General features: G+C 47.6%; 1 protein-coding gene and 1 non-coding gene across 5 annotated transcripts in view; both read right to left on the bottom strand.

The window, feature by feature from the left end:
* MRS2 (magnesium transporter MRS2) overlaps positions 1 to 13,393 on the bottom strand; it is a 287,514-nt gene extending 274,121 nt beyond the window's left edge. For 3 of the 4 annotated variants that reach the window (XM_063923260.1, XM_063923261.1, XM_063923258.1), the window contains exons 1-2: positions 13,043 to 13,392; positions 7,049 to 7,122 (exon numbers count right to left, since the gene is read on the bottom strand). In XM_063923260.1, coding sequence (XP_063779330.1) covers positions 7,049 to 7,122; positions 13,043 to 13,229 — 261 coding nt within the window. In that variant the 5' untranslated portion in view covers positions 13,230 to 13,392. Of the gene's footprint in view, positions 1 to 7,048; positions 7,123 to 13,042 lie in introns of all 4 variants that reach the window. The other variant, XM_063923259.1, reaches the window with a different exon arrangement.
* LOC134931370 (U11 spliceosomal RNA) lies at positions 3,192 to 3,326 on the bottom strand. The gene has a single exon (XR_010179122.1). It is a non-coding gene; the product is annotated as a U11 spliceosomal RNA (small nuclear RNA).
* Positions 13,394 to 18,995: the final 5,602 nt, after the last annotated feature.

Genomic DNA, 18,995 nt, shown 5'->3' with positions numbered 1-18,995 from the left:
GGACCCTGTTGAAAAAACGTCTATGAGGAGCATAAATTGGATCTGTGTCGAACCAGAAGCTCCTGGATCCTCCGGATATTCAGAAGCCCCTAATGTACAGAGTGGAATAGTAGTAGTAGACTGTCCCATTAGGGAACCAACGTCACCTCCTGCCCTTGAAAAAGAGTTATTCTGTGATCTTTCTGAACCCTGTGGGAGCGGAAGAGAGATCAAAAGGAAAGGACTGACAGTGAAAATAAGAATCCTGTAATGCAAATCTGAGAAAAGCCTGATAAGGAAAACCCAGCGGAAAACCGTAAACAGGCATCTCTGAAGACAAAGGACACGTAAAACTCCCTTTTTTGTTCAAACTAGCGATCACAGACTGAAAGGATTCTAAGGCCAGAATAGGCCTGGCCGAGCCAACTTGCTTCGGAACGTGAAAAGAAAGCAAAGGCCTGAGAACTATCCCGATTCAAATGATCTGTGAAAAACAGGGAACAAAACACTTTGCGATTAGAAGCATATGGAGCGCCGCCTGCATTATGACTCTCTTGTCATTGTAAATCGGCTGATCCATGCCGAGGGACTCCTGAGACGGTTGTACCCCAAAATCTAGTCTGTAACCGCCCAAGCCTTGTCCCCCTGTAGTGGGTGTATAGGATGATCGAAAATCAGACTGGACCGAGGATGTTGAACCTCTGCTTCAGCCTTTTAACCCCGAGATACCCTGGCTACGGAGATATCGCCCGTGTGGAGTCAAAAGCTTGAAAGGGCACGGAAAAATCTAAAGGAAAGACTGATAAAGGTCTGTCTTGGAGCTTGGGCAGTAGTAGTAGAAATCAAAGTGGACTTACCTCCAATGGTTCAAGAAATCCTGCAGAAAGTTTCTTCCCCTGAACCATCTGCCCCGTAGGATTTCATGTTCACCTGTCACTGTCGCAGCCCCAGAGGTCGTCGGGTTAAGACAGCCCAATCGAAAATGCAGGTTCCGAGTCTGCAGACGTGGAGACCTCCAAAGAACATAAAGCAGAATCGTGATTCTGACCTGTACCGAAGTATCAATTGATTCTGATGCGAAACAACCTATAACCTAGAGGACAATTGTTCCACAACCTACCTGCTCCGGACCAGGTAGAAACCCCGCTGCCGTATATGTGTCTTCAGTGGATCCCTGAGCCAGGTTGCCTCAGGAAAACGGCAGCTTGTTGGACCGGCGATACATCGAGGGGTATACCCTGGAGCAGTTCTGATACCCTTTCCTGCCGTCTGCGGGGAAAGGATAGGAAAACAAACATTGTTTGATACCTGAAATGGTGTATTCGGGTGTCTGCCGGCCGCCTACCGGAACCTGCCCAGCTCATCCGAAACTGGACCAGTCGCTGTCATTTCGTCATCGGCGTCGAACCCTGATGGACTTGACGTGTCCGTCTCCTTTACCTGCAGTATCAGCCGAACTGCTGTCTAATGCACCTGGATATTCGGAGACACTGGTTCCGACTCCACAGAAAACAGACATAATTAGTATTGTAACATGGAAGGTTAACAAGGTTCCTTTAGAAACCTGGAGAGGTGAAATGACGTACCAGGTCTCTGGTTAATAGTGACATTACCTGCATAATCTGAGCTGTTCAAACAGGAATGTCCTGCAGGTGCGTGGAGGGCTAAGCAGATGGCTCCACCGCATACTTCACACCTAAGAGGGAGTTCTTTGACTATCCCAGGTGAGACAAACGAAAGGAGAAAAGGTGGGTTAAATAAACACAGCCCTATGTAAGGTCTGCACTATAATGTGTAGAGACGTACACGATTCAAATAAACTCTCTGGGGCAGCGGAGACCTGAACCAGTAGCGCTGCGCTGTGGGACCGGAGTCTTAGCCCTAGGCTATAGGATCTCCCCTTAAAGGTTTTTTTTTTTTTTTTTTTGGATGTCCAGATACCCGCTACTAGCGTACTGAGCCACAGCGTTATTTGTCTGATGCCTTAAACACATTCCCCAAATTACTAATAGCATTAGTAACTAGTGACACCAAGGAATCATAAAGGGAAGGCAACACCCCGCCCTGTATGTAGTGTACCGCTAATTTAGGTGTACCAGATGTTTCTCGGAGGTTGCGCTGGCTTTCCAAAATGGTGACCAGCCTGCGAGAAAAGATGGGGGGAAAATGTTATGTGGCAAGGTGAGGTATTCTGTTATTAGAAAACATTGCGGAAGTGTTTGTTTTATCTCCTATATATGGTATTGTATGGATATATCTATATACATACCCACACACACTTAAATATATATATATATATATATAAACACATATACACACACACACACACACACACACACACACACACACAAACACACACACACCACAGTGAACCCAACCGGGTAGAGAAATACTGTGTTTGTGAACCTAATAGGGTAGATAAATACTGTCTATGTAATAGTGCAGGTTCCCTGATCTACATGTATAAAATGTTGGGGACTGCCCTGTAGGGAGGAATGTAGCTATATTTCAGCACCACAATGCATACAAAAACTAAAAACCCCAGAGACAGGATCTGTTGCCTAGAGACAGTAACCGAGCTGGGAGCCCACTGTTATAAGCCATCACCCCCCCTCATACCTTGTACTATGCACATAATAAATCCTCCCTGCACAGCCAGGAGAGGAAATGAGCTTTGAGCGGCCCGGAGGGCGGGGGACTGTGGAGCGGCGATGTCATGCTGCAGCGGCCAGGGAGCGGAGAGAGCCCGCCGTACAGAGCGGGAGTTAGCTCCGCCCCCCTGCTTCGGCGCCAAATTTGAATCCGCTGCATAGACAGCGGAAAGGGTCCCTGTATCCCCCGGCCGCCTCACTTAGAAAATGTATCTCCCCGGCCGCTTGTATGCTGCGGCCGGGGAACGGAGAATGTAAATGTATCCCCCGGCCGCCTGTATGCTGCGGCCGGGGAACAGAGTGTATCTTCCCTGCCGCCTGTATGCTGCGGCCGGGGAACGGAGAATGCGGCCGGAGAGCGGGGGGTCTGAGCCCGCCGAACGGAGCGGGAGTTAGCTCCGCCCCTTGTATTACCCGCGGGGAGATGTATTTGTATATCACCCGGCTGCCTGTCTGCTGCAGCCGGGTAGTGAAGAGCGCTAAGCCTGCTTACAGAGCGGGCTGAAGCTCCGCCCCCCACATAATGGCGCCAAGTTTAAATCAGTAAGTGCGCCTTTAGGGACGTTCGTTTAGAGTCACTCACAAGCTCCTGATAGCAAAATTTATGCTTCCGAAATCTCTTGATATCAATTCCGCACCATGTCCCCCAAACTAGGAGACCATGATGTGCCATACATTAAATCAAGTAAAAACATACATCAGTCTGGAGGGGGGGAGATTGTACTCACCGCTGTCCTGATGTAGTGTCGTCAGGAGCCGCACTCAGCGGAATCTTGCCCGACCGATCGGCCCCGACACGCGCCGCACGCAGCGGTGTCCGGTCATTGTGGAGCGGCCGAGACACGCGCCGCACGCAGCGGTGTCCGGCCATTTTTTTTATACTCACCGCTGCCTTGCTGCCGGAATCTTCTGCTGGATGGAGTGGTCCCGACACGCGCCGCACGCAGCGGTGTCCGCCAACTCAGGAGAGCTCAGTGTCTCCCTCAGCCGGGGCCCATCCCGAGCCGCACGCAGCTGCGATGGGACCCCGCCGGCAGCTCCCGCGGTGCAGACTGGCAGTGGCAGAGCTGCCAGTCTGTGTGTGTAAGTAAGAAAAATAAAATAATAAAGAAAAAAGAAAAAATTCTTCAGCTAAACCCAAGTGAACCAGCTACCTCGGGCACTAAACTAAGACTGGCTTGGAGGGGAGGAGCTAGCCATAGTGTGAGAATTTTAAAGTGCCAGCTCCCAATTACTACCTACTATTTCCCCATTGTAACTACGCTCCAGTGGCCCCTAGTGGATGAAGGAGAAATAGGCATTGATACGCAAGGATAGCTGCTACCTGTTACATAATGGTCCACCAGATTGCTAGGTTCTTAATGGGTTGTATGATATGATCACCCAGCAATGTTGGAAGACAAAATGTGAGGTTATGTGGACTGTACAGAGAGGATGTAACTGGATAGGGAAGCATTGAAGGTTATGTTGGTGGGTCTGGAATTTGGTAGGCTTGTCTGAAGAGATGAGTTTTCAGGGAACGTTTAAAGGTTTGGAGACTAGAGGAGAGTCTTATTGTGCGTCAGAGGGCATTCCACAGAGTGGGTGAAGCCCGGGTAAAGTCCTGTAATTTTGAGTGGGAACAAGTAATGCCTGTGGATGAGAGACGCAGATCTTGTGCAGAGCGGAGAGGTCTGGTAGGGAGATATTTTGAGATGAGTGAGGAGATATATGATGGTGCAGTTTGGTTAATAGCCTTGTATGTATGTAAGTAAAAGTATTTTATATTTAACACGGTAGAATACTGGTAACCAATGGAGGGACTGACAGAGCGGATCAGCAGACGAAGACCATCTAGCGAGGAAGATTAGCCTCGCAGCTGCATTTAAAATAGATTGTAGTGGTGAGGGCCTATGTTTGGGAAGACCAGTAAGGAGACTATTACAATAATCAATGCGGGAGATGATGAGTGCATGGATTAGAGTTTTTGCAGTGTCTGGTGTAAGATAAGGTCGTATTTTGGATATGTTTTTAAAGGTGCATGTAACATGATTTAGAGACAGATTGGGTGGAATTCAAATGTTTGAAAAGTTGGTTGGGTGTCTGTTTTTTCCTGTCTAAAAAAAATAGACTCCCAACTGACTTTTCAAACATTTGAATCTCCCCCATTGAATGTGTGGAACAAAGGGCAGTTCAGAGTCAAGGGTGACACCTAGGCAGCGAGCTTGTGCGGTAGGATGGATAGTTGCATTGTCAACAGTTATGGAGATATCAGGTTGGTAACTACTCTTGGCTGGTGGGAAAATAATTCTGTTTTGGAAATGTTGAGTTTGAGGTGGCGAGATGACATCCAAGATGAAATGGCAGACAGGCATCCAGTGACACGAGCCAATACAGATGGTGATAAATCTGGGGAGGATAGGTAGATTTGAGTATCATCAGCGTACAAATGATACTGAAATCGGAAGGAACTGATTAGTTTACCAAGAGAGGAGGTATAGATTGAGAACAGCAGAGGACCTAAGACTGAGCCTTGCGGTACTCCAACTGATAGAGTTAGAGAAGAGGAGATAGAATCAGAGAAGTGAACACTGAAGGAGCGATTAGATAGGTAGGATGAGAACCAAGTAAGGGCTGTGTCCTGAAGACCTAGGGATAGTAGTGTTTGTAGGAGAAGAGAGTGGTCAACAGAGTCAAAAGCAGCAGAGAGATCTAGAAGAATAAGTAGTGTGTAATGGCCTTTTGATCTAGTAGTGACTAGATCGTTCACTACTTTGGTCAGTACCGTCTCTGTGGAGTGTTGGGAATGAAAGCCTAACTGAAGTGGTTCCAATAAGTTGTGGGAGTTAAGAAAGTGTGTAAGGAGAATGTAAGCAAGTCTCTCAAGCAGCTTGGAGGGACCTGGTAGCTGAGAAATGGGACGGTAGTTAGAGAGTGTGTTTGGGTCAGAGTTGTATTTTTTTAGTATGGGAGTAATCACTGCATGTTTAAACACAGAGAGAGAGAGAGAGAGAGAGAGAGAGAGAGAGAGATCACAGATTTTAGTTAAGGTTGGGATAAGCACGGGAGACAAAGTTTTACTGACCTGTGAGGGTATAGGATCAAGAGGAGAGGTAGTGGAGTAGGAGGATGAAAAGAGTGTTGATACTTCATTTTCACTTGTGGGATCAAATGAAGAGAAAGTGCCAGAGGGTTCAGGTAGGGAATTGAGCAGGTCACTGGCTGAGTTAGAGCATACCATTTCATCTCGGATTTTATCTATCTTATCCTTGAAGTAAGAAGCAAGTTCTTGTGCACCGATAGTAGCTAGTGGGGGAGGTGATGGAGGGTAAAGAAGTGATTTAAATGTATTAAAAAGTCGCTTGGGGTTGGTGGCATGATAAGAGATGAGAAATTGGAAATATGTTTGTTTGGCAGTGTCCAGGGCCTGACGATAGGAGTGGTAGGTAGTCTTGTATGTGAGAAAGTCACTTGGATTCTTAGATTTCCGCCACTGACGTTCTACTCTACTTTGCAGTGGCAGATGTGGAGCGGCGGGAGTGAAAGATAAGATTAGCTGCGGAGTTGAGGACAGATTGGAGGGGACCAAGATTGGAGCAAGTGAGGCCAGCGAGGAGAACGTTGCAGTAGTCGAGCCGTGAGATGACCAGTGAGTGGATGATAAGTTTAGTTGCACTCTGGGAGAGAAATTGCCTGATGCGCACAATGTTGCGTAGCTGGAACAGACAGGATTGTGCCAGAGCTTGGCTGTGAGGTGCAAAGGAGAGGGAGGAGTCAAGAGTGACGCCCAAGCAGCAGAGTTGGGGAACGGGGTAGATGATGGTGTTGTCAACAGTGATAGAGATATTGGTAGAGGGGTGTTACTCTGGCTGGGGGAAAGTTTTGTCCATGTTGAGGTTCAGAGAGTGCTCAGCCATCCAGGAGGAGATGGCGGAGAGGCAGCTGGAAACCTAAGAGAGGACAGATCAGGAGAGGAGAGGTAGAGTTGTGTGTCATCAGCATGTTTTTAGTTCTTCGGGCTCTATTTTTGTTTTTACCAAGGGTAAATGCACCTGAAATGCCTACAATGATCAAAAATAGTAATTTCATATTTTGTATTTAATAGGTATATGCTAAATAAAAAAAATGCATTTCAATGCTAAAGCTTTTTAAAAAAAAAATACAATAAAATCCAAAAAACACACCCAGTGGGTAAGAGTACATGACAGAAAGTCCACAGGTCACGAGATCAGCGATTATCCATGCAGCAACAGCTAACGTAGCCGCTACCTGCCTGTCCTCCTGTCATCGGGTGATGAGGAGTATTACCAGTGTCCCTGATGTCTTAGGGTACAATGTCCTTGGAATTTGATAAAAAAAAAGCACTGACCAGCAGGGTCTATAATTACACACATGAAAGGACTGCTGTATCCATCACGTTATAACAATCATCTACTTACCACAGAAAATACTGGAGCGACGCTCGCTAATGTGGCTTGGGACGTTTCAGTCTGTATATGGCGATATACTGGGCCTGCAAAATCGAGAAAACGAGTCACATATTTTAGCATATTTTCTTTTATACTGTACAATATTTAATTCCATACATAAAAAGTGAAAGTTACTGCTGCCTGGCATGCCGGGTCATGTTTTCAGCATGGTAGACTCTGAAATGAAGATCATTCAAATCAATGCAGTTTGCCAGGATAGAAGGTAGATGGGGTTGTTATAGGTAAGGATGACACACATACTACCTATTAACCACTGTACACAACCCTTATACCTCTACAACAAAAACAGATTTATAGTTTTCCCTCTGTCGGTTCTATAATACAGAACCTTCAATTCAATGCTATTTGCTTCTTTTAAATGAAGGCAGAGGAGGTATACGAGTGGAAAGACTCATATCCCCATCTCTCAGACACCCATACCAACTATCAAGAGGGTTTGTGAGGGGAACCCAACGCTGACGCACGCAATGAAACAAGTACATGGTTAATATCACAGAAATAAAATAACTGGTACAATGTTCATAATAAACATACTAAAAATTACTACATAAAGCAGACAATTACATTTTTGGAAATGTAGAAGCTAGAGGACCAATAACAAGCTGCAACCAATTATGCTGTAGGGCAGCGTTAAATCTCAAGTTTGTGTATAGTAACTTAGGAAAACGTGTTGTGAAAACACTGTACATAACTGTGCAATGATTTAGTTCACTCACAAGAAAAACAAGATGAGACGTGTAGAAGCTGACTGTAACTATTCTGCTGGACATGGATAAACCGGGATGCAGTCAATATTCCGGCTGTCGGAATCCCGATGCCGGAATCCTGGCAGCCAGCATTTTGCCGACATACGGAATTTCCGACACCCGCCCCGGTATTCCCACCCGGCTGGTGGTTCCATGCTACCAACTGAGTGGGAATAGAATCTGGCCTGATGCGTGGCGAGCAGACTCGCTGCCGGCAGACGGGATGCCGCTGTCGGCATAGTGACAGCAGAATCCATCTGCTGGGATTTCTTATGTATCCCGAATAAAACACAGGTGATCAGCTAGGAGGAGCCAGTCAGGTGGATTAGTGATATAAGATTAGGTAGATGGTAATCTGCGCCTGTTACCTGTGGTGGATCTCAAGTTATGTGATAAGTAGCACACATAAATATGGGTAATGCAATAATTTATTATCTAAATATCGTCATGCAGTAAGTTCTCAGGGCTACCAGAAGAGAGCAAGGTTGGCTACATTAAGATTCCAATTACTATATAAATAGTGGACTTGGAAATTAAGGTTATTTTTGGGATTTGGGGCCTAATTCAGACCTGATCGCTTGTTATGGGTTTTTTGCAGTGCTGCGAGCAGATAGTCGCCGCCCATAGGGGAGTGTTTTTTTTTGCATTGCAAGTGTGCGATCGCATGTGCAGCCGGGCGGTATAAAAAATATTTGTGCAGTTTCTGAGTTGCCCAGAACTTACTCAGCCCTTGCGATCACTTCACCCTGTCCGGTCCCGGAATTGACGTCAGACACCCGCCCTGCAAACGCTTAGACACGCCTAAATTTTTCCAAACACTCCCAGAAAACGGTCAATTGACACCCACAAACGCCTTCTTCCTGTCAATCTCCATGCGATCGGCTGTGCGAATGGATTCTTCGTAAAACCCATCGCACAGCAACGATCGACTTTGTACCCGTACGACGCGCCTGCGCATTGCGGTGAATACACATGAGCAGTTCTGACCTGATCGCAGCGCTGCACAAAAAGCTAGCCTGCGATCAGGTCTGAATGACCCTCCATGTGCACTGCAGAGGGGCAGATATAACATGTGCAGAGAGAGTTAGATTTGGGTGGGTTATATTGTTTCTTTTCTGTGCAGGGTAAATACTGGCTGCTTAACTTTTACACTGCAATTTAGATTTCAGTTTGAACACACCCCACCCAAATCTAACTTTCCCTGCACATGTTATATCTGCCCCCCCCCCCCCCCCCCCCCCCCCCCCCCCCTGCACTGCACATGGGGCCTAATTCAGAGTTGTTTGCAGCAGCAAATTTGTAAGCAGTTGGGCAAAACCATGTGCACTGCAGAGGGGGGGGGGGGGGGGGGCAGATATAACGTGCTAAGCTAAAATACACTCCCAGTGGGCGTCGGCATAGCGTTTGAACGGCTGCTAAAAACTGCTAGCGAGCGATCAACTCGGAATGACCCCCCATGTGCACTGCAGGGGGGGCAGATATAACATGTGCAGAGAGAGTTAGATTTGGGTGGGGTGTGTTCAAACTGAAATCTAAATTGCAGTGTAAAAATAAAGCAGCCATTATTTACCCTGCACAGAAACACAATATAACCCACCCAAATCTAACTCTCTCTGCAAATGTTATATCTGCCACACCTGCAGTGCACATGGTTTTGCCCAACTGCTAACAAATTTGCTGCTGCGATCAACTCTGCATTACCCCCATGGTTTTGCCCATTAGCTAACAAATTTGCTGCTGCGATCAGATCTGAATTAGGCCCTTGGTTTAGAGAGTCAGGAAGCTGCCCTCTAAAGGACTTTGTGAGAACCACAATATAGACTGCATGCATACTTTTCTTATATTTGTGAATATTTTCGATCAGTTGTATTTTTGCTCATTTGTACCTAATTGCAGTTGCCTATTGACTGTAACACATCAGCAATTGACACTAATACTTTGTATGTTATTTACCTTTAAAATAATATGCCTTTTCGAAAATCTCTGCTAACGGCGGTCAGCTGCAAATCCATTCGAAACTCACTCACCATCTAATGATTTTTCCTGTCTGTGCAGTAGCCCAGAACCTTCTCCTATAGTGTGATAGAATCAGGCTGATCGAGGACAGAGCTGACATCACACACCCTCCCGGAAAACACTTGGGGAATGCCTGTGTTTTTCCTGACACTCCCAGAAAATGGCCAGTTACCACCCCCAAATGCTGGCTTCCTGTCAATGTACTTGCGTACACCTAGCGATCAAAAAAAGTTACTGAATTTTTTTCGCAGTTTGACCATACGCGCACTTCAATCCGTACGCACGCGTAGTCAATCAATGGCCGGCCGCCGTGCGAATTCACACAACCGCGATCAGGTCTAAATCGGGCCCATAATTTGAGATCCACCACAGGTACCAGGTGCAGATTACCATCTACCTAATCTAATATTGCATGCAGGGCCTTGGGGACCCCCATATTGTAATATTGCTGCTCATACTGGTTACTCATATTAGTGAGCCCAAGCTCCTGTTTATTTAGGATTAGTGATGTAGGTTAGGGGCTGGGCAGTACCGGAACAGAATGGGAGTCAAGGTGCAATAATATTTTGTTGCTCCATATGCACTGAAAGAAGCATATAAAAGGGGACATATACAGTATCAAGCCTTGGAGAGAGATTACATGGAGAAGTTGACCCCAAAGCAGAAAATCAGCTTCTGTCATTTATCTAGCACAATCTGTGAAATGACAGGTAGAAGCGCACTGATAGTTTTAGGTAATTGCTCCACTTTATCTCTCTCTAAGGCTTGATACATCTCCCCGAAAGGGATAAAAGCAAATATAAAATGATGTGCTGATGGCAGAATCTGAAGTTTCTGCTCTAATATATTAACAATTAATTTTTACATTTTAAGTGATAGATCCAATTAGCCACGAAGGGTGCAATGTGCAGTTGCCGCACTGTTTTAACACCCGGCAATGGCACTCTAATTCGCACAAAATTGCTTGGACATCTATGGGGTGGCAAGCACTTTCGTGCGAATTCGGGCTGGCATACAGTGCATCCTCTGCCGCAACAACTCGCACATGCGAGTTCATCGCTGCTAACTGGATTGATCCCTAAGTTTGCAATGTATGTACAGTATTGCACAGCACACTACTCTTTAAGCAGTGACCTTTGGAACCAGGATATTACAGGTACAACATCGATTATCTGGTACCCGATGGGCTGACACCTCTTTTAATCCGGACACTTCAGGCGGCGGGTGAAATTAGATTGCGGGGGGGCGGGGGGAGTTAGGCTGCGGGCTCAGGCTGTGGGAGGGAGTCCAGCTGCGGGAGATTTCACATTAGGCAGTCGGTGGCGGGAGGGTAAAATGTCAGGATGCCGATGTATGTACCACCAATAATCCAGCAAAATGGATAGTCTGGTACAGTGCTGGAACCAAGGGTGCCGGTTAATCGGTGGTGTACCTGTACTAGGAAGTGATATTTCAGTAAGGGAAACCGTGGTGGACCACTCTCAGCAACATAATAAATCCACTACACAATGGCGGACAATTGGCTGGGAAAAATAGGTTTCTAGTGCAGCATCTAATGGTGCACTACAGACAATGTTACAAGCTGCCACATGTATACACATAAACCGATTAACTGCACTCTGAAGTCCATGGTCGGCTAAGGTCTTTCAAAACTGGAAATAGTCTTTTCTGTAAACATGGTGCATCATTTACTAAGGAGAGAAGGATGTCCTCTTACAGTTTGGTTTCTGGTATCTTACTAGTTGCGATTGGAAATAAGGGACTTATTTTGGACAGTTCCATATTTCGTATGATCGTCACCAGATCACATAGCCAAATAATAGGGCAGCTGAGTGCTGTTCATTGAAAGTCTCAGATAAACATTAGTAATGTTGGGAAATTACATTATGGGCAGCACGTATGGCGTAGTGGTGTGCATATAACTGCCTCACGGTATTGCGATATTGCATTCAATTCCAGCCAAAGTCCTATCTGTGTGGAGTTATATGTTTTTGTGTGGGTTTACTCCAGGTGCTTTGCTTTCTTCCCACAATTCAAAAGTATATTGGTAAGTTAATTTCTCTCTGAAAAAAATAAATAAATAAATCCTGGCATACATGTTGTAGGAAATGTAGACTGTAAGCAGTCGAGCAATTTACTGAAAACCTACGACATTACGGAGACAAATCAAAATCAAAGCATGTGGACCCAAAAGACAGGAAACTTGTACTTCAGCATTCTCTGCAGCACCAATCTCATCACACTGGAGCCTTTCCCTAGTGTTCGGCTACACCTGTGTGACGCTGCAGAAGGGTGTGTGTGGCTATTAGTACGAAGCTTTGTGTGTGGAGCTTGTGACTTCCTTTCTGTCCATGCCACCATACCCCTTCTGAGTCTTAAACAGGTGCTGCTTTAATACTAGCCATGAAAACAAACACACAAGGAACAATCTGCAAAAGTGGAAGTCTGTAATACAGAACATCAAATCTATTACTATAACCAGATATAAATTGAGAACCGAAGCGTAAAGTGGAGAATCAATATCAGGATGAGAGATCTCCCACTCACAGATTTAACCCACCTCGATTTTAGGCTAGGCGTGTAAAAGGAACGGAATGGGCCCAGGGCACAGAGGGCTCTGACTTTCATCTGGTGGTCCTGCAGCTTTATTATGTTTGTTCATATAAATATTGTTATACAATGTATGCTTCCCTTTCCATGGAAGAACTTGTGCAACATTGTTAACTACACTTCCCAGCATGACAGTAACCAAGTCCATAGTATTTCAATTCATGACAGAACAGCAATAGAGAAGTCCATTCATTTTCATATAGAACATAACAGTGAAGTTGATCAGGCTATTTACTGTATATGCACCTGAACTAAAAGATAACCACTTGTTATGAAGTCACATACCCTCCAACATTTTACACATAAAAATCGGTAAAGTCGAAAAGGGGGCGTGACCACGGGTTAAAGGCCACGCCCATTCTCCCCTGTACTTCAATGGAAGTTTAGAGAGCCAAAAATCGGTACAGACCATAAAAAAAGGTACTGTACCTGGCAAAAAGCTACAGTTGGAGGGTATGAAGTCACAGCCATTCTCCATCAGTGGCGTTATATAATCACACCCACATTAATGACACCAGTCACAACAGCTAATCCTACACCTTTATTACACAGGTGTCTATATAGCACTCACTGCAGTGTGGGAGGATCCCTCGCCTCCGGGGTACATGTCTGGGCATCCAAGTAATGCAGCTCTTACGAAGTCCTTGGCCGGGGAGAAGGCTGTAAGTCCTTGCCTGTCCCAGCACACAACAGAGCTGCCTCCTCCCGCTGCTGCCGGCCACTGAGAGTCTGTGTAACACACTGACAGCTGCATCCATGGCGGCTGCTTATTACCCCATGAAGGCTACAACATTACCCTCTCTGCCTCTCAGTATAGATTGGACAAGCTACCCTGTACACGGGACTCCTCCACATGTGCAGTAGTATACTATAACCGGAACCGCTCATGCCGAGCCAGCGCTGTCATTCACAGCCGCTACTAGAGGGAAAGTTGTTATCTACCAGTAGTCTTCTTTTCTGGAGCCATTTTAGAGGAGATTTGCAGTGCAGCGCTACTCAGTCTGTATAACCTACCTCACTTGTTGTTACCAGGTAGGAATGTGGGAGTTCTATCAAGTCTGCGCCTAGCTAGCCTTAAGGGCATAGAATCAAATATCTATACAGTAGCTTAACTCACAGTTTCTTAAAAAAACATTAAGGGTAGAGCAGAGTTGCCTACCCTCCCTCATTCTGCAAGAGACTCCCTGAAATAGTAGCAATCTCCCTCACTCCCTGAATAGACCAGCAATCTCCCTGATTCTACTTTACATTCTTGGGCTAAAAAAATAAATCAGAGATACATGCATTCAAATGAGCTCATCAGTGCCATTTCCCTGCGTTGTTATAAGGCACAATGATCCCTATGGCTACATGCATTTTAAATAAGGTTTCTCTTGGCCACTTACAGTATATGGAAGCTCTTCTAAAACACAATACACGAACAATTCCTGAAAAATATCAGTGTCTTTTCTTCAACAAGTAGATCTTACAAACTTTGGGGCTCATGTACATTTGGATGTAAGTCATGTTTATGACACGCCTCTCAGATGTAGCAGTTCATGTCTGCGCTGATAGGTGTTACTTTCACACTCTCCCTGAAATGCTTTTTCAAAAGTAGGCAAGTAGGGGGTAAGGTTGGACCAGTGGTGCAAGTGTGCGGATACGGGTGGGTACGGCGTACCCTTAAGAATTTAGCCGTGGGTATGCCGTACCCACACCAACGGGCCGCCACTCCATCCCTCCCTTCCTCTGCTGCTCACCGCCGCTCCCACTGATGTGAGGGGAGGAGAGCGCAGCCTGTGCCTCTCCTGCCCCTCAGTGTCTTCGTTCAATTCAGCGCCGCCCGTGAGCCAATCGGAGCTCGCGGACCGGTAGCCAAGGCTGCTGCACCGCAAGCTTTGATTGGCTCACGGATCGTCGCTGCATTGATCTAAGACACCCGCACCCACCAGAGACTGAGGGGAAGGAGAGGCGCAGGCTGCGCTCTCCTCCCCTCACACAGACACACAGGACAGCAGCAGCGGTGAGCAGCAGGGGAGGAGGGGGGCTTCATGTATACCTGGCACTGGGGGCATATCTGGCACTGGGGGGGCATGTAAACCTGGCACTGGTAGCATATCTGGCACTGGGGGCATATCTGGCACTGGGGGGACATGTGTACCTGGCACTGGGGGCATATCTGGCACTGGGGGGACATGTATACCTGGCACTGGGAGCATATCTGGCACTGGGGGTATATCTGGCACTGGGGGGACATGTGAATCTGGCACTGGGGTCTATATGTGGCACTGGGGCGACATGTGTATCTGGCACTGGGGGCATATCTGGCACTGGCGGGACATGTGTACCTGGCACTGGGGGCATATCTGGCACTGGGGGGACATGTGTACCTGGCACTGGGAGCATATATGGCACTGGGGGTATATCTGGCACTGGGGGGACATATGAATGGCACTGGGGTCTATATGTGGCACTGGGGCGACATGTGTATCTGGCACTGGGGGCATATCTGGCACTGGGGGGGGGGGCATGTGTATCAGGCACCGGGGGCATATCTGGCACTGGGGGGACATGTGTATCTGGCACTGGGGGCATATCTGGCACTGCGGGGACATGTGTATCTGGCACTGGAGGCATATCTGGCACTTGGGGGACATGTGTATCTGGCACTGTGGCCATATCTGGCACTGTGGGGACGTGTATCTGGCACTGGGGGGCATATCTGACACTGAAGGCATATCTGGCACTGGGAGGACATGTGTATCTGGCACTGGGGTCATTTCTGTATCTGGCACTGGGGGGCAATGTATATCTGACACAGTGGGGGCATTTGTGTATCTGGCACTGTGAGGCAATGTATATCTGGCACTCTGGGGGCATTTGTGTATCTGGCACTGTGGGGCAATGTGTATCTGGCACTGTGAGGCAATGTATATCTGGCACTCAGGGGGCATTTGTGTATCTGGCACAGTGAGACAATGTGTATCTGGCACTGTGGGGCAATGTATATCTGGCACTGTGGGGCAATGTATATCTGGCACTGTGGGGCAACGTGTATCTGGCACTATTGAGGTCCTATGTGTTTTTGTCCCTCCCCCATATGTGTATCACGCCCCCATTTCATTGGCCACGCCCCATGTGGCATTTGGTCACACCCATTTTTTTGGCGCGCACGCCTAAGGCGCGCTCACACAGTACCTGAAGACATCTTTTCTACTTGCACCACTGGGTTGGACGTCGGAAGACTGCCATCATTGATTGCTGGCACTGTTGGATTACCATATAGGCAGACTAGGCATCGGCCTATGGGCCCCGTGCCTTTTAGGGGCCCCGTGTCAAAGAATCAAATTAATATTGATTTGATCTTCAAAGGAAATTACAATCAAGCTTTCTTAAATTGTCTCCAAAAGATAGTAAAATGAATCAACTCAAAGAAACAAAAACTTTACATTGAAGACTCTATAGAGAAAATACTGTATTAATGTAAATAACCCAGGGCTGCTTTTCTGCCTGACATTTCATCATGTGTGCATATCACAAACACGCTCGGTGGGTGCAGCCACTGCTCACGGGAGCATGCCAAGAGTCGGAGGTCCTGGCCAGTGGCGGAACTAGCGAGCGGTGGGCCCAGGTGCGACAAAATGCTTTGCCCCCCCCCCCCACTCATCCCGTCCAAGTCCACCCCCTCACCCCTTGAGAGGACCTGGTGAGGGGGACCTGCTCAGGGCCAGAGAAATGGATACCTAGCAACAGTGCCGTAACTAGACATTTTAGCACTGTGTGCAAGAAACGGCATCGGAGCCCTACCCCTGCATGCCAAAATACATAGGGGCGTGGCTTCGTGGGGAAGGGTGTGGCCACAAAATAATACCAATTCATAAAACGGTACACAGTAGTCTCTATTATTCAAATTATGCCGCACAGTAGCACCACTACACCAGGTAGAGACCCTTTTACACCTTACGGCAGACAGATTCCTCTTTTTACACATTACGGCAGACAGCGTTCCCTTTTTACACATTACGGCAGACAGCGTACACTTTTTACACATTACGGTAGACAGCGTGCCCTTGTTACACATTATGGCAGGCAGATTCCCCCTTTTTACACATTGCGGCAGACAGCGTCCCTTTTTTACACATCACGGCAGGCAGATTCCCCCTTTTTTACACATTACGACAGGCAGATTTCCACTTTTTTACACATTACGACAGGCAGATTTCCACTTTTTTACACATTACGGCAGGCAGATTCCCCCTTTTTTACACATTACGGCAGGCAGATTCCCCCTTTTTTACACATTGCGGCAGACAGCGTCCCCTTTTTACACATCGCGACAGGCAAATTCCCCCTTTTTTACACATTACGGCAGGCAGATTCCCCCTTTTTTACACATTACGGCAGGCAGTCCCCCTTTTTGCATAGGAAGGAAGAAAGGAAGAAAGAAAGAAAGAAAGAAAGAAAGAAAAAGAAAGAAAAAGAAAAATGAATGAATGAATTATACTTACCCTCTCCGCTGGATCAGGCTCCTCGGTGCAGCTTCTGGCAGAGATGGATCACGATTCCCGGGCAGGAGAGAAGGTGGAGGAGGGAGCCGCAGCAGCGCTGTGTTATTGGTGGAGGCGCTGCTGCTGCTGTCCCTCTGCTTCACTATAGGCTGTTCTCACCCGCTTTGAATGCTGGGATGCGCTTCACTGCGGCGGAAGACATCCTATAGTGAAGCAGAGGGACAGCAGCAGCAGCGCCTCAACCAGCAACAAAGCGTTGCTGCGGCTCCCTCCTCCACCTCCCTCCTTCTCTGTCCCCCATGACCGCTGCGCTGCGCTCCTCTCCTGTGTCCTGCGGGCGGCTGCGGGCGGCTGTGTGCTGCGGGCAGCGGTTGCCCGCAGCACACAGCGGCATGTAATGAGTCAGTTTGACTCATTACATGCTTTGGGCCCCTGGACAGTGGCGGGCCCCAGTGCAACGCACTGGTTGCACTGGCGGTAGTTCCGCCTCTGGGCCTGGCCTCAAGGCATGCCCTCAGCTTTCTTTGAAACTAGCACGTCAGGCAGAGGGGCAAATAGAGAGCCACAAGAATGTGCTGTGCGCGGTCTTCCCGCCTGTCTGTGTGGCCGAATGGGCCCAATAGGCCATCGGCCCTTCTGATACACAAACCATAGACCGTACTTACTGACTTACTGGCTGCTCTCTCCGAGAGAGAGCAGCCAGGTTGGCTCAGCAGGGGGGCGGGGCAGGGCAATGATGACCTGAAGGGGCGGAGGCGGTACATTGGCGTGGTTACCGGTCGCATCATTTAAGCCATGCCCCCCCGCACTGTAATGCCGATATTACCAGCATTATACTGCAGGGGGCGTGGCTATGATGACACAATTCAATAAGAATTGCATCATCGACTGCCCGGACCGCCCACTTTACTCACTAAGTGGGCAGGCAGGCAGGGGGGACCACAAAAATCGGGAGACTTGCCTGCTCGTCTGGGGGGCCGGGAGGGTCTCCCGATTTTCCGGAGCCTCCCGCCAATTCCGGGAGAGTAGGCAAGTATGACACAGACATCACATTCACATTGCTTAGCCTTAGGGCCTAATTCAGATCTGATCAAATTTGTTACCTAATGGGCAAAACCATGGTGGTCATTCCGAGTTGATCGCTAGCTGCATTTGTTTGCAGCGCAGCGATCAGGCTAAAAAACAGTTCTGCGCATGCGTATGCGGCGCAATGCGCACTCGCGTCGTACGGGCACAACGAATGATGTAGTTTTGCACAGGGTCTAGCGAAGCATATCAGTCGCACTGTTGGCCGCAGAGTGATTGACATGAAGTGGGCGTTTCTGGTGTCAACTGACCGTTTTCAGGGATTGTTTGGAAAAACGCAGGCATGCCAGGAAAAATGCAGGTGTGGCTTGGCGAACGCTGGGCGGGTTTGTGACGTCAAAACAGGAACTGAACAGTCTGAAGTGATCGCAAGCGCTGAGTAGGTTTTGAGCTACTCTGAAACTGCCCAAAAAATATTTGTAGCTGCTCTGCAATACATTCGTTCGCACTTCTGCTAAGCTAAAATACACTCCCAGTGGGCGTCGGCATAGCGTTTGAACGGCTGCTAAAAACTGCTAGCGAGCGATCAACTCGGAATGACCCCCCATTTCATACTTGCCTACCTGACCCTCTCCATGAGGGAGAAAATGCTCTGTTCCTGGACTTTCCTGGTAATGTATGATTGCCATCACCTGTGGTGAAACACCTTTCTTATCAATTCACTAGCTCACCACAGGTGATGGCAATCATACATTACCAGGAAAGTCCAGAAACAGAGCATTTTCTCCCTCATGGAGAGGGTCAGGTAGGCAAGTATGCCCCATGTGCACTGCAGGGGGGCAGATATAACATGTGCAGAGAGAGTTAGATTTGGGTGGTGTTGTGTTCAAACTGAAATCTAAATTGCATTGTAAAAATAAAGCAACCAGTATTTCTCCTGCACAGAAACAAAATAACCCACCCAAATCTAACTCTCTCTGCACATTTTATATCTGTCTCCTCTGCAGTGCA

Source organism: Pseudophryne corroboree, chromosome 5 (genome assembly GCF_028390025.1).
Source record: "Pseudophryne corroboree isolate aPseCor3 chromosome 5, aPseCor3.hap2, whole genome shotgun sequence".
NCBI lineage: Eukaryota > Metazoa > Chordata > Amphibia > Anura > Myobatrachidae > Pseudophryne > Pseudophryne corroboree.
The sequence above is the reverse complement of the archived record's forward strand: the minus strand, read 5'-3'. Positions and strand labels throughout refer to the sequence as shown.